This window comes from Herpailurus yagouaroundi, unplaced genomic scaffold (assembly GCF_014898765.1).
Source record: "Herpailurus yagouaroundi ecotype Mexico unplaced genomic scaffold, PumYag 210, whole genome shotgun sequence".
NCBI classification, from domain to species: domain Eukaryota; kingdom Metazoa; phylum Chordata; class Mammalia; order Carnivora; family Felidae; genus Herpailurus; species Herpailurus yagouaroundi.
The window spans coordinates 26,009,676-26,025,194 of NW_024412441.1; the positions used below are offsets into that span (position 1 = coordinate 26,009,676).

General features: G+C 40.1%; 1 protein-coding gene across 4 annotated transcripts in view; it reads right to left on the reverse strand.

Moving 5' to 3' along the window:
- Positions 1-366: 366 nt before the first annotated feature.
- Positions 367-15,519, reverse strand: part of ST6GAL2 (ST6 beta-galactoside alpha-2,6-sialyltransferase 2) — an 85,214-nt gene continuing 70,061 nt past the window's right edge. For all 4 annotated transcript variants that reach the window (XM_040454139.1, XM_040454140.1, XM_040454138.1 and 1 more), the window contains exon 6: positions 367-3,830. In XM_040454139.1, coding sequence (XP_040310073.1) covers positions 3,559-3,830 — 272 coding nt within the window. In that variant the 3' untranslated portion in view covers positions 367-3,558. The remainder of the gene's footprint in view (positions 3,831-15,519) is intronic.

The window sequence follows — 15,519 nt, forward strand, 5'->3', positions numbered from 1 at the left end:
GACTATTTGGCCTGTCATGGATTTCTCGATAATTCCCTACCTCCCTCTCTGCCTCTTCTCATAGTTGAGCAGAAATGAGACCAGGTCACTCTACCTATCAGCCTTGAACATGCACTGTGTGTTGATCTCTAAGACAGGCTGGAGAGAGAACTTGAATCATGCCACTTGTGCATAAAAAATGCTTCCATCATATGCCATTACTCACGTGAGACTGATCCCACTTAATGCAGCCGAACAGGACCTAGACCTAATTAATTCAGTGGATGTACGTGTTCCTGCCCGGAAGGGTCAGCTAACAACATAAGGTATTAATCTGTTCCACTGGAAGGAACTGGCTCATAAACACGTAACAGAGCAATCCCATGGTAGTTTCAAACTGTTACTTTTATTTCCCAATTTTGAAAATGCTAACGATTATTTCAGCATTGCATTGTCCAGACACTATGGCTACAATGACAGATTATTACTGGTGAGTTCAGGATTGATTAAACGTCTGGCTCAGAGACCTAGGGCAGGACACACTGGAAGAGTTGTGACTGACGCAGGGCTCCTGGAGTTCTACATACAGGCAGACAAGGAAAGACCCAATAATTGGAAGATGTGCAAAAGTCCCTCACTTTTAATACATTTTATATTCATTTTAATACATGCCCTTGATGTTGCATGGTGCATATATGCAACTTTTAATTGACCACCTCTTGGCCTATGCACAAAGTTCCCAATAAAAGCAGCCTTGTTAAGGACTTGGGCTGGAAGGAAGGTCAGGTACGCAGGGCTGGCACTGGTATTCCCTGGGGACAGTGAGCTTTCAACACCTATTAAACCCCATCCTCATACCTGGTAGAGGAACTGGGGAAACTAGTCAGGGAAAATCTAGATAAGGTGCCTTGTCATTCTTGGTCAACATTTGTTTCTTTGTGATAACAACCACCACCACCAAAGATCTCCTGAAATTATCTTCAATTGAAGATAATGGCTTCAGGTTGCACCTTAAGGATTTTATCAGTGTCCCTTCCAGAAGTGGATGGAGCATTTTAGAAGGGACAGAGCCTGGGAGAAATGTAATAGGACAGCATTTATTGTTAACTACTCCACAGAAGAGCTGTGTGTTTATTGCAGTTCAGTAAATGTAGCCTAGAAGGACTTAATCAATGTCTGGCAAAATACTACCACTTAGGACCAATTTAGTTAATACCAGATGCAGTCATCATGTTAACTGTAACTGCCTGATATTTTTGAGAGGCTAAACAATTTAAACTTTCAAACAGAAGAATGCCCAGCCATGCTATATTAATATGTGTACCACATTTTCTGAATGTTTAACAGACCCTGATTCCCAAGAGTCTTTAAGGCCATAATAAATTCAAAAATTTTAATTAAATTTCCTTTATGCTCTTCAGTCTTTCTTGTAACCTCAGTGAGACTGAAAGGACTTTTTAAAGTACACGCGTTACAACAAAATGCTATTTAAAAATCTTTGAAGTGTTTTCTGGGGCTTCTGAACTTGAATATTTATATTGACCCCGATAAATTTTCCTTTAGCCAAGCTCTTATGTCACTGAAGGGGGTTGTCCTGTATAAAAAGAAGGTCAGAAGGAAATCCACCAGGAAGGCTATCAAAGGAACTTCAATGTCATGGGCATTTGAAGGCAGAGCCTGGAAGGTCCAGGGAGAACCAAGGCCACAGGAGGACTGCTCACTCACCGTGATCAGAGTTACCTCACCAGCATCCAGTCACTGAACTCCTTATTCCACATGGGGACAAAACTAAGCTCTTTTAGGAAACCAGAGAGAAAAGTGGCTTGACCATGTCTGCTCACACATAAGCTAATGTGTAGGATAAAATTATGAATCTATTTTCATAGTTCAAGAAAGAAAGTTCTAAAAATAGGCTTTTAGTGGATACTGTCATGATTAAAACTTTTCAGTTATTCCTACACTTCACTATCATAATAAGCCATAGGAAATGTCTATTACCTAACCTGATTTCTGGGGAGTTAGCCTAACCAAACAGAAGCTGTCAATTTCTATAAACCATTCTTGCTCAAGAAAGTAGTTTTGAAAGCACTCAGGAAAAAACCAATCCTGGAACAAAAAAGAAAAAAGAAAAAAAAAAAACTTTCCCACAAAACTCTCTTGACATCTACACACTTGCAAGGGAGAACAGATTTTTAATGAAAAGAAGTCTTATGTGTACTGCTGAAAAATGTTTCGGTTATATAGAGAGATAGCATGTTTAATTAAGGTATTCCAAAATGTTTCTGTTTCACTACATTCATAGCAAAAAAAACCTGTTTTTCAATGTATCAGTGACAAAAGCTGAGATTAAAACCAAAAGAAAACAGAACCGAATACAGTTAATGCACTGGGGTGACACCTTCCTCCCCTCTATGAGCTGTTGCCTCTCAAGCATGTAGGTATTTTCCTTCTTGTTAAAGAGCAACCTTTTCACACAAGTTTACTTAATTATGTGGCTTGTGTGTTGCTGAGATAAAATATATCTGTGAAAACAGGGGCAGGGTTCCTCACTGTCTGTCTGTAGGGGAGAATTAGTGAAAATCCAGAACATCACTGCTAGGTTTCCAGCAGCTGATATTGACCTGAAAGAAATCCCCATGAAAGAGACAGGTGTGCATCCCCAGAAGCACAGAATGAAGGCTCCGAAATTCTCCTTCTAGATTGGAAGGAGCCCTTCCTCACGGACAAGGGGGTCACAAGTGTCTTGAGTGTAACAGCGTAAGGGCTGTGAGAACTGGCAGCCAAGGAGGTACAGTGCGCAAAGGCTGGAGCTGGGAACATCCTGGTCCCGGGCCACCCTGCAGCCAGCCCAGTGATTCTGTGTCTACTTGCCAGAGTAAGAAAATACTGCAGGAAAACAAAGTGTCTCCTTTGCAGTGCTATTCCAGGAGTGGCTTTTTCTTGGACTGCTTGAGATGGATGCTTTATGGTTTTAGAAACAAAGCAAAAATTCAGTGGGCAATGGGAAATGGAGCTGGGGAATATGCAACAGTTGGGGAACATGTGCACCTCTCAACATATACTGGGGATTCTGCTGTTAAACACATCTGAGTGATAATTCAGATGGTCGTCATAATCTCTAGGGTATTTAATAACGAATGAATGTACAAGGGACACATTAGGTGCTATAGATACCGTACCTTGACAAGGGTGTATAAACCATTTCATAGTATCAGGTATATCATGGAAAGAAACCTGTAGCTGAAACCAACCCTGATAAGGGGTGCCCACGGCATAAGAAAAGGCTAACATTTCTGGAGGTATAGTACCCATTCGTCACACATTTGCTTTTTTCTTTTCTTTTCTTTTTTTTTTTTTTTTGCATCTTTCTTGAGCTTTTTCATTTTAAACTCCATTTCTGTATTCAAAGTAGTAATAAATACTCAATGGCTTAGAAAAAGAGGAATTCTTGCGGCCACCACTAAATTACAGTCTAAAGACTGAAGACTACATTGCCTAAAATATATCTTCAAGTATTCTTCTGGGACTCAGAGTACGACAGTAGTACCTTATTGCACATGGGCTCTCAAGAGCCCCTCTTCAAGAGTGCGGACCGACGCGCCTGGGCGCAGGGCAGCGCACCGCCCGGAGCCCCGGCAGGACCACCTTCCCCTTGCGGTGCAGGTCCCCCTGGGCGCCCGTGTTCAGCCGCTGCACCAGCAGCTTCTCGTAGAGCAGCGGGTGGTACGCGCCGAGCGTGCAGGCCGCGTCGTAGTACAGCTCGTGGTAGTGGCACAGCTCCGTCTGCCGGATGGACGGGATGTATTCATACACGTGCACTTCGCTGCACATGGACATCATGATGAGGATTCCTGCCGTGGAAAGAAAGTTAGAAGCCAATGACCAACTCCGAGCGGGAGCGAGAATGTTCTGGAGCCGTGGTGGACGGAATGACTGTAGCAACAGGCACTTGCCCTGGGCTCGTTTTCCTGTTACTTTTACCGTGGCAGTGTCAGAACCTCCAGCAAGTGGCCTGTCTGTGGCTCAGGGGCTGTGGGGGCCTGAGATGTGGTACTGTTATACATTCACAGGATTCACAGGATTATTGTGGGAGGCGCAGTTACTGTACTTAACAAGACATAATCTAGTGAGTGAGGTTTGCATTCTCCAAGTTCACGTGTTGCAGTCCACAGACAGGTTCTGTTCTCATTTGCAAGAGTAGGGCTCTTACGTTCCAAACAAACACATGTTTAAAAAAAAAAACCAAGGGCTATAAAATAGCTTCTTGATTATAAAATATATGAATGGAAAGAGATGGAATTGGGAAAGAGAGTTTAAGATTCATGATATCAAAATTATCTCCCTATGTTGCAAATAGAGTGCTATCAAACCTCATCCTAGGCTAGGGGGCTTTCTTTTCCCAGCACCACCACCACCTTTGTTCCCATCCTTTAAACTTTAAGCAAATATATATGCTTATGCCTTTTAGGAAAGAGATATCCTTTATGAAAAAAAGATAGTGGCAACAGTTAGCTCCTGTTAGAGGCAATATCTATCTGCAGAGGACAGTTATATTTCTAATTAATCAACCATGAAAACCCTTACAGCCAGAGAAATTCACGCATAAGGGCCACTGGGAGAGAAGAGACCAGGGGCCAAATGTTGTCTGGGGGTTCAGAGGAGTTGCTCAGGGAGGTGAGGCCTGCACCTATGGGGCAGCCTGGCAGACAAGGGGAGACAGGGAAGCAGGAGAAAGGGATGCTGGTCCAGAGATGACAATGGCATCCTGTTTAGAAGCCGGGAAAGGTATGACTTGAGAGCCATGACGTAGTAGTGTGGCTGAGAGTAAAAGATATTCCTAACAGAGAGAAGGAGGTGCTTCTGTTCAAAGTCTCAAAAGCAAAACTGTTCTCAAGAGCTATGTCAAAACTTCAAGCTACTGGTCTGTTCCTCCCCTTTTCCTCCCACAACCCACTTCTTCTTCCTCCTCTTCCATGGCTGACTTGCTGCTGGGTTGTGACCCCTTCCTCGGGAAGGCCGAAGGTGACAGCGATTCAGGTGGAGCTAAGGGCAAGAACCTTCCTCCTGAAGTCACCAAGGAGAGCGGGTATCAGTACCTGAAGATACAGCACAGGTGATAATGGAGTCTCCCTCCTTCTGATAATTACTGCTCTAGGAACATTTTGTCCCCCTCCTCATAAAATCATCTGTAAGGAACTCACATTGCAAATGAGAAAGCCATGTGCCCAGGGCGAACTAAATCCCCCACCTTTTTTCTGGTTACTTTACACCTGCAACAAACAATGTGTATGTTCTTCATCAGGGAGTGTCACAGGACCTGTGTCTATGGAGTTAAGAATGGCTTCAGTGTTTTCATTTTTCAAAAATATATTTTTTTTTTAATGTTTACTTTTGTGTGTGTGAGAGAGAGAGAGACAGGATCCAAAGTGGGCTCTACATTGAGAGCACAGAGTCAGATGTGGGGCTTAAGCTCATGAACCACAAGACCGTGACCTGAGCAGAAGTTAGATGCTTAACTGACTGACCACCCAGGTGCTCCAGCTTCAGTGTTTTAATCAGGAGCTATGGAACAAGTTCTTGAACCGCAACACCTGGAAGCTGGCTGCTCTCCCTCCCCTGGGCATGGTACGTGGCTATGCCAGCTTTGCCCAAGGAACCGCATTGAAGGGTCCTGGCATCCCTCACATACCTAGATGCTTTTCATTAATACAATTATGACAACTACTTTCCTGCAGATGGCAGTGAAGAGCCTTTGAGGGTGTCTTGCACAAAGGCATCTCGAAAACTAGCAATGGAACTGGACCAGTCTCCGTTTACCTGGGTTGTGTTGTCAGCCAGTAAAAGAAACTCTTCCCTGAGGGCTGTAGTCAAATGTGTACGAGTTGCCACTTTTGCAACTCTGCTCATTAGAGTGTTAGAGTGGATGGCTTTCAGAAGTTAATCTCATAGTTAAATGTCTTAGCCACGTTATTGGCTCTTCTCCTAAAGCAGTTCTCAAGCTTCAGCATGAAAAAGAATGACCAGGGCAGCATGCTAAATGTCAGTTCCTGAGACTTGTTCCCATTTCCAGAGATCTGGGTGCCACTAGTGTATGTTGGGATCCAGGAAACTGCATTTTTAAAAAAATTTCCTCATGGCACAAAAACAGACACTCAGATCAATGGAACAGAATAGCGAACCCAGAAATGGACCCACAAACTTATGGCCAACTAATCTTTGACAAAGCAGGAAAGAATATCCAATGGAATAAAAACAGTCTCTTCAGCAAGTGGTGCTGGGAAAACTGGACAGCAACATGCAGAAGAATGAACCTGGACCACTTTCTTACACCATACACAAAAATAAACTCAAAATGGATGAAAGACCTAAACATAAGACAGAAAGTCATCAAATTCCTGAGGAGAAAGCAGGCAAAAATCTCCTTGATCTTGGCTGCAGCAGCTTCTTACTCAACATGTCTCCGGAGGCAAAGGAAACAAAAGCAAAAATGAACTACTGGGACCTCATCAAAATAAAAAGCTTCTGCACAGTGAAGGAAACAATCAGCAAAACTAAAAGGCAGCCAACAGAATGGGAGAAGATATTTGCAAATGACATATCAGATAAAGGGTTAGTATCCAAAATCTATAAAGAACTTATCAAACTCAACACCCAAAAAACAAATAATCCAGTGAAGAAATGGGCAAAAGACATGAATAGACACTTCTCCAAAGAAGACATCCAGACGGCCAACTGACACATGAAAGAATGCTCAACAGCACTCATCATCAGGGAAATACAAATCAAAGCCACAGTGAGATACCACCTTACACCTGTCAGAATGGCTAACATTAACAACTCAGGCAACAACAGGTGTTGGCAAGGATGCCGAGAAAGAGGATCTCTTTTGCATTGTTGGTAGCAATGCGAGCTGGTGCAGCCACTCTGGAAAACGGTATGGAGGTTCCTCAAAAAACTAAAAATAGAACTACCCTATGACCCAGTAATTGCACTACTTGATATTTATCCAAGGGATACAGGTGTGCTGTTTCGAAGGGACACATGCACCCCCATGTTTACAGCAGCACTATCAACAACAGCCAAAGTATGGAAAGAGCCCAAATGTCCATTGATGGATGAATGGATAAAGAAGATGTGTATATATACACATACACACACACACACACACACACACACACACACACACTGGAGTATACTGAGCAATCAAAAAGAATGAAATCTTGCCATTTGCAATTATGTGGATGGAACTGAAAGGTATTATGCTAAGCAAAATTAGTCAGAGAAAGACAAATATCATATGACTTTACTCATATGAGGACTTTAAGAGGCAAAACAGATGAACATAAGGGAAGGGAAAGAAAAATAATATAAAAACAGGGAGGGGGACAAAACATAAAAGACTCTTAAGTATGGAGAACAAATAGAGGGGTTGTGGGAGGGGGGAATGGGCTAAATGGGTAACGGGCATTAAGGAATCTACTCCTGAAACCACTGTTGCACTATATGCTAACTAATTTGGATGCAAATTAAAATAAAATTAAATTTAAAAAATTTCTTTGAAGTTCATTTATTTTTGAGAGCGGGGGCGGGAACACGTGGAGGGGCAGAGAGAGGGAGACAGAGGATCTGAAGCAGGCTCTGCACTGACAGTAGAGAGTCTGACGTGGGGCTCAAACTCATGAACTGTAAGATCATGACCTGAGATGAAGTCAGACACTTAACCAACTGAGCCACCCAGGAGCTCCAGGAAACTGCATTTTTAATAAACATTCCTAAACTATGTGTGGCATAGTTAAAGGCTGTTAAAAGGCTGTTTAAAAAAAAGTCCAATCTATCACAGACCATTACTTCTACAAAATACAGTACAATGATTTACTAGAAAAATTATCACATATTTGGATGCCATGCTATGTCAAGTTACTACAGAAGTTTCTAAATACTGTCAATTTCTACGATGATCTACTTGTAGACCAATGACTAATGTTTCTGGACCAATGCCGGTCTGCCTACAATGCACTGATGGCCATTCTTTGAGGATTATGTTGGTCTAACACACATATTCTTTGAAAACGTCTTCTGTCAGGGATGCCCATCCTGTCTCTTTAGTAGTTAGACATTCCACATATTAGATTAAATCTAGAGTTGAGTTTGCTACGCACACCGAAGTAAGAAGATCCTTGGGTGGTTTCTCAAGTATTTCCTATTGTCTTCAGCTCAAAGAGCATCTACTAACATGTTTGAATCAGATTATTTTTTTTCTCTAGGAAGTTTCCCAGAGAAAATTTTTACTCTTGCTGCTAGTTATTACATTTTAAGTCATGCATTTGCTAGGTATACAATATAGATTTTGTCAGAAGACTGGGCAAGAAGTTTTGGTTTCCCTGCAAGTAAATAGGTACGTTTTAGCACTTTCATATAAAAACACTTTATATTTAAAAATAACTTCTAGGGGTACCTGGATGGCTCAGTCAGTTAAGTGTTCAGTTTCAGCTCAGGTCATGATCTCATGGTTCATGAATTTGAGCCCCACATAGGGTTCTCTGTTGTAAGCCCAGAGCCCACTTTGGATCCTCTGTCTCCCTCTCTTTCTGCCCATCCCGCCCCTCTCAAAAATAAACTTAAAAAATATTAAAAATAATTAAATGACTTCTAGAGCTTCAGAAATGCAGAAACTTGGTTCTTCATTTTAGACAAAATGAAGGCGAGTGGAGGTTAAGAAAGTGTGGGTTCTTGCCTTGAGTTACCTGCACAATTCCTCCTGATCTTTCCTTACCTGATACAGATTTACAGGAGCAATTATCCAGCCCAATGTGTACTCATACGAACTTGTGGCTTTCTAGAACCATGAGCTGAGAGCATCGTAAAACTTAAACAATAGCAGAATCTGCCCTAAGTGTTTAAATGTCAGCCAGCTATAGCACTGACATCACAACTGGTATGGCAACACCTTCAAAAGGAAGGGGAAAAGCAATTTACAATTTGTTGGCTACACGTGAAAGGTGGACAAGATTTATGGCACCAAAGCTGGAGAATATTTTTATTATTCAAAAGTTTTTTTCAGACAGCATGGTCAATTCATTTGGCATATGCATACTCCACTTTTCGATTTATTAGGGCCATGATTACACACAGATGGGAGTTTAGATTCTGACTCTCTCATATAATAAATACTAAAAATCATTACTGTTAAATGTGGTCAAATATATACAATAGTTATGCTAACAGTTAAGAGTACTTAGCCATAAATAAAATCCTAAAGATGAAATTTCTTCTTGTTTTGCAAAAAGGAGCTAGGTAGACATCAATATTTGGAGTTATATAATAGGCCTGGCACAGTTCTCAGTATGCGTGTTAGGGAACTGTGGGATGTGGGTGTAGACACTGCAGGGAGGCAGGGCTGGGACGGGGCTAGGAAAGATCAAAGGCTTCACATTCTGCCGGAGGCCTCTTCAGTTAAATCCAACATTTATTAAACTGGGCACAGTGCTAATCATTGGGGATTAAGAGAAAGTTTCTTTAATAAAAGAAAGTTAAAGAACTAACCTTTAAATATAAAAACAGGTAGCAAGCCCATAACTGGCAATTCTTTGGATGACTCGGAGAAAGAGTCTTACGTGATGCACTGAGAAAGAATGTTTGAGTACTACCACCAGCATTGCTTCTCAAGTGTTGCGATGCTGAGCCCTACTGTTCACAAACAATGTAAATACCAACAACACGTGGTTCTCCTCTGAATTACCATCAATAAAGTGCCACATTGAGAGCCCCCAACTCACCCCCTCCCCAGGTTTGCTGATTCACTAGGAGGACCCACAGGACCCAGTATGTAGTGCTATTCTGCTATGATGTATTAAAGCAAAAGAATACAAGGTAAAAACAGCAAAAGTAGAATTTACGTGGGCCAAACTCCAGGAAAAACTAAGGCCAAGTTTCCACTCCCAGTAGAGTCACACAGGGTTTGCTTCATACCCCTAGCAACACATGTGAAATGCTGCCAATCAGGGAAGCTATTGAGAGAGTTGGTGCTCAAGGTTTTAACTGGGAACTGGTCATGCAGGCAGTCTCTGCCTGGCACATAGCAAAATTCCAGACTCCCAGAATGAAAGCAGGTGTTCAGCATAAACCATAGTGCTTGCGTGAACAGTCTAGGCAAGGTGAATTACTCTTATTAGTTTCGAGGTTGGGAACCTTCCCAAATCAAAGATCCCAGATGCCAGCCAAGGGCCAGCTTTGCAGGCATGCCTTCCTAAATATCAGCAGTCAGGCCTGTCAGGTTAAATCTTTTCTGCAAAGATACCATACATGGATAAATTCACAGTATCATGTTACTTCATAATCAATTCCCCATGCCAGAACTCACATGGCGAATTCACATCTGGTTATGCTAAAAATGTTTTTAGTATTTTTTTCTTTTCCTTTCTTAGGACTGCTCAGGATCACCTAAAAATCAAAAAGGATACAAATAATTTAATACTAGGCTATTCAGTAAAGAATTTTTTAAAAATCACTTAAACTTTTATGTCAAGTATTTTGTTTATGGACTACCAAAAAGTAACTGCTTTCATCACTAATAAAATTTTACTGCTTTCACCCAGCATTCAAAGAAGAATTAATACCAATCCTTCTCAAACTCTTCAAAAAACACAGAGGAGATGGGAACATTTCCAAATTCATTTTATGAGGCCAGCATTACACAGATACCAAAAACAGAAAAGGACACCACAAAAAAAGAAAATTACCAGCCAATATCCCTGATGAGCACAGATGCAAACATACTCAACAAAATATCAACAAACCAAATTCAGCAACACATTAAAAGGATCATACACCACAATCAAGTGGGATCTGTTCCAGGGATGTAAGGATGGTCCAGCTTCTGTAAATCAATCAATGTGATAGACCCACATTAACAAAATGAGAAAAATCATATGATCATATCAGTAGATGCAGAAAAGCATTTGACAAAACTCAACACTCATTTATGATAAAAGTTCTCGACAAAGTGGGTTTAGAGGAACTGTACCCCAACATAATAAAGGCCATACCTGAACAGCCCTCAGCTAACATCATACCCAATGATGAAAAGCTGAAAGTTTTCCCTCTCAGATCAAGAACAAGACAAGGATATCCACTTATGCCACTTTATCCAACATAGTATTGAAATTCCTAGTCAGAACAATTAGGCAAGACAAAGAAAAAAAAAAGCATTCAAAGTTAGAAGGATAGAAGGAGAGAAAAGGAAGAAGTAAAACTGTCACTCTACAGATGACATGACACTATATATAGAAAACTCTGAAAACTAGCCCAAAAGCTATTAGAACTAATAAATGGATTCAGCAAAGCTGAAGGATAGAAAATCAATGTACAAAAATCTGTTTTGCTTTTCTACACTAATAACAAACTATCAGAAAGAAAAATTAAGGTAACAATCCCATTTACAATTGCACTATAAAGAATAAAATATCTAGGAATAAACTTAACTAAGGAGGTGAAAGATCTGCACACTGAAAACTGTAGGATACTGATGAAAGAAACTGAAGAAAACACAAATAAATGGAAAGATATTCCATGCTCATGGACTGGAAGAATTAATATTGTTAAAATATCCATATTATCCACAGCAATCTACAAATTCATTGCAGTCCCTATCAGAATCCCAATGGCATTTTTCCCCCACAGAAATAGAACAAACAATTTTAAAATCTGTATGTAACCACAAAAAAAAATCCCAAATAGTCAAAGCAATCTTGAAAAAGAACAGAGCTGAAGGCATTACCATCCCTGATTTCAAACTATGTTACAAAGGTACAGTAATCAGGACAGTATGGTACTGGCATAAAAACAGACACATAGCTCAATGGAACAGAATACAGAGCCCAGAAATAAACCCACACACATATATGGTCAATTAATTTCCAACAAAAGAGCCAAGAGCATACAATGGGGAAAGGACAGTCTCTTCAATAAATGGCACTGGGAAAACTGGACAGCAACACACAAAAAATGAAATCGGACTGCTATCTTATACCATACACAAAAAATAACTCAAAATAGATTAAATACTTGAACTGTAACCATGAAACTCCTAGAAGAACACATAGATATTAAGCTCCTAAACATGGATCTTGGCAATGAGTTTTTGGATTTGCCACAAACACAAAAGCAAAAAGAAAAACGAAAAGAAAAAAAAGAACACAAAAAGAAACAAGTAGGACTACATCAAACTAAAAACTTCCAAGCAAAGGAAACCATCAACAAAATGAAAAGATAGCCTACTGAATAGAAAATATTTGCAAATCATATATCTGAAAAAGGGTGAATATCCAAAACATATAAAGAACACAGGCACACAAAAAAAAAAAAACCCAAAACAAAACAACAACAACAACAAAAAACCCAATAATCCAATTTAAAAAATGAGCGGAAGACTGAATGGATAGATTTCCAAAGAAAACATAAAGATGACCAACAGGTAAATGAAAAGATGCACAAAATCACTAATTATCAGGGAAATGGAAATCAAAACCACAAGGAGATATTACATCACACCTCTCAGGATGGCTATCATGAAAACAATAAGAAATAACAAGTTTTGGCAAGGATGTGGAGGAAAAGAAACCCTAGTACAGTGTTGGCGGTATTGTAAATTGGTACAGCCACTGTGGAAAACAGTATGGAGGTTCCTCAGAAAATTAAAAATAGAAATTACCGTATCACTCAGTAATACCACTTCTCAGTATTTATCCAAAGAAAACAAAGCCACCTGGAAAGATATCTGCACCCTTATGTTACTGAAGCACAATGTTCACAATAGCTAAGATACAGATACAACCTGAGTCCATTGCTGGACTCTGTTTCTCTTAACAAAGCATCCTTGAAGGCATTGATAAGTGAAGTAAGTTAGAAGGTGTTATGCTAAGTGAAGTAAGTTAGAGAAAGACAAATGCCTTATGATATCATTTATATGTGGGATAAAAAAAAGCCCAGGAACAAAAAAATACCCTTATAGATACAGAAAACAGATTGGTGGCTGCCAGTGGTGAGGGGTGGGCAAAACAGGTGAAGGGGTTCAAAAGGTACAAACTTCCAGCTATAAAATAAGTATGTCATGCGATATAACATATGGCATTGAGACTATAGTTAACAACACTGTATTGCATATTGGGAAGTTGCTAAGAGAGTCCATCTTAAAAGTTCTCATCACAAGAAAGAAAACTCTGTAAACCACATATGGTGACAGATGTTAATTAAACTTATTGTGGTGATCATTTGGCAACAGACACAAATATCAAATCATCATGCTGTACATCTGAAACTAATATAATATTGTACATCAATTAAGCCTCAATGAAAATTTCCTGCTCCTGACACGAAGCCAGACTTTTAGATAGGCAGATCAATATTTAGACACATTTTAATGTATTTTCCTAAGCCAATCAGATGGGCACGTGGCCAGCTTTTTAAAATCTGTAAATATAATTCAATTAACATTCAGTTTCTTTGGCCAGTTTTTACAAACGAGTCCATACTAGGGATTCATTTAAAGGGGAAAAAAAAGTGCACATTTTTCTGGGCAATCATGACTCAAGAAGCATTCATTTGCCAAATTACATGTCTTTAGGTACTGTATAATGCAATGTAATTATCAAACCAATTAAAAAGCATTTCAACTGGTCTTAATAAAATGTCACATTATCTGACTCAGCATACTAACAGTAGATACACTTATTTATTTGCTCCAAAGCCAGGACACAAAGCAAAGTACAACCCATGTTCAGAGTACCACAAATTCTAAATCAGTGAGGCTTCCTCTGTAAAATTCTACTTTGCGTGTCTAGCTGTAGTTGATGTGTTTTCAGATCAGGTATAGTGTGTTTGTATATTTTAATTGTGATTAAAATTATCTCGCTTTCACCTGAAGTATTCAAAGTAACGTCCAAAATTGTTCAGGATGACAGAATTTTCTCCTTGCTGAATGGATCCTTTTAACACATGGCAAAATAAACTATGGATATAAGCAACACAATGCAACTGACAGAAAAAAACGCTGGCTTACATCAATTCCAGTTAACACTTGAACATAATTCATATGTGAGGTAAATTAGGAATTTCTAAGCATGACCACCACAACACTGCAAACCAGATTTCTGAATAAGTGGTCTGAGTGCAAGAAAATCTAAGTGTATGGAATAGGCCAGTCTCATAGGAATCTAGCACCCCTGTCAGGTTTCCCCATAAATTCATCATAAAATAGAAAATTATGAAAATCATACTTAAGATTATTTAAAAAAATTAATGTTTATTTATTCTTGGGGGGGGGCACGCAAGCAGGGAAGGTGCAGAGAGAGAGGATGACACAGAATCTGAAGCAGGTTCCAGCCTCTGAGCTATCAGCACAGGGCCCAACACGGGGCTCGAACTCACAAACCATGAGATTACGACCTGAGCTGAAGTTGGATGCTTAACCGACTGAGCCATCCAGGTGCCCCTATGCTTAAGATTATTTGGGAGCAAAAGTAAGTCTTCAAGTAAGACTTCCAGAAAATATCTGTAATTAAAAGGTGGTTTGGAGATCTCAACTTGATGTAGCAAAATAATAGTTTAAGAAGCATCCACCTCATTAGATAAAATCATATAATGCAAGAATGATACCGGAAAGGCCAATTATTAGCTGATTTCTATTGTATTTATTTCATGGTAACACACATTCAGAATTCATTATTTACAGGGAAATGCAAAGGTATTCCTAATCAATATAATTCTGACATGTTTTACATAATCATAAATATGGATGCTAAGTGGCTTCTTATTTTGTGTTAAACATCTGAGTTTGGATGATGTATTGGAAAATTAGAATCCTCCCCCCTCAAAAGCAATACAACATGGAAAAGAAAGTTATGACTTGTTTTTAAGCCTATTATTCTTGTGCATAGTTAAACTGCCTGAAATTATAGTGTCTGCATTTATGAATTCCAGAAATATTAGTTATAATACAATCAGTACTGGCTACTGCCTTTTATTTTTTTTTTTAAATTTTTTAAAATTTTTTTTTCAACGTTTGTTTATTTTTGGGACAGAGAGAGACAGAGCATGAACGGGGGAGGGGCAGAGAGAGAGGGAGACACAGAATCGGAAACAGGCTCCAGGCTCTGAGCTATCAGCCCAGAGCCCGACGCGGGGCTCGAACTCACGGACCGCGAGATCGTGACCTGGCTGAAGTCGGACGCTTAACCGACTGCGCCACCCAGGCGCCCCTGGCTACTGCCTTTTAAAAAGTGGCAGGAGGTGTTGCTGGTTTCTACAATAAAAATACCGTCAGTTGCTCAATTCCGGATTAAAGTAGAGAGTCTTATCTCTGTGCTGCTGGTTGGGATGTGTGCTACCAGGCCTGTCTGCCTGCTGGTACTTAGGCTATGCGCCACGGATGGAGAAGTTGGTGCCTCCCGGCCTGGCTGGATGCCCTACTGCATGTAGATGACAAACCAATCCAGACATGCTTTATGACCCCAGGTGAGTTCACTGACCTTGTATAAAAATATC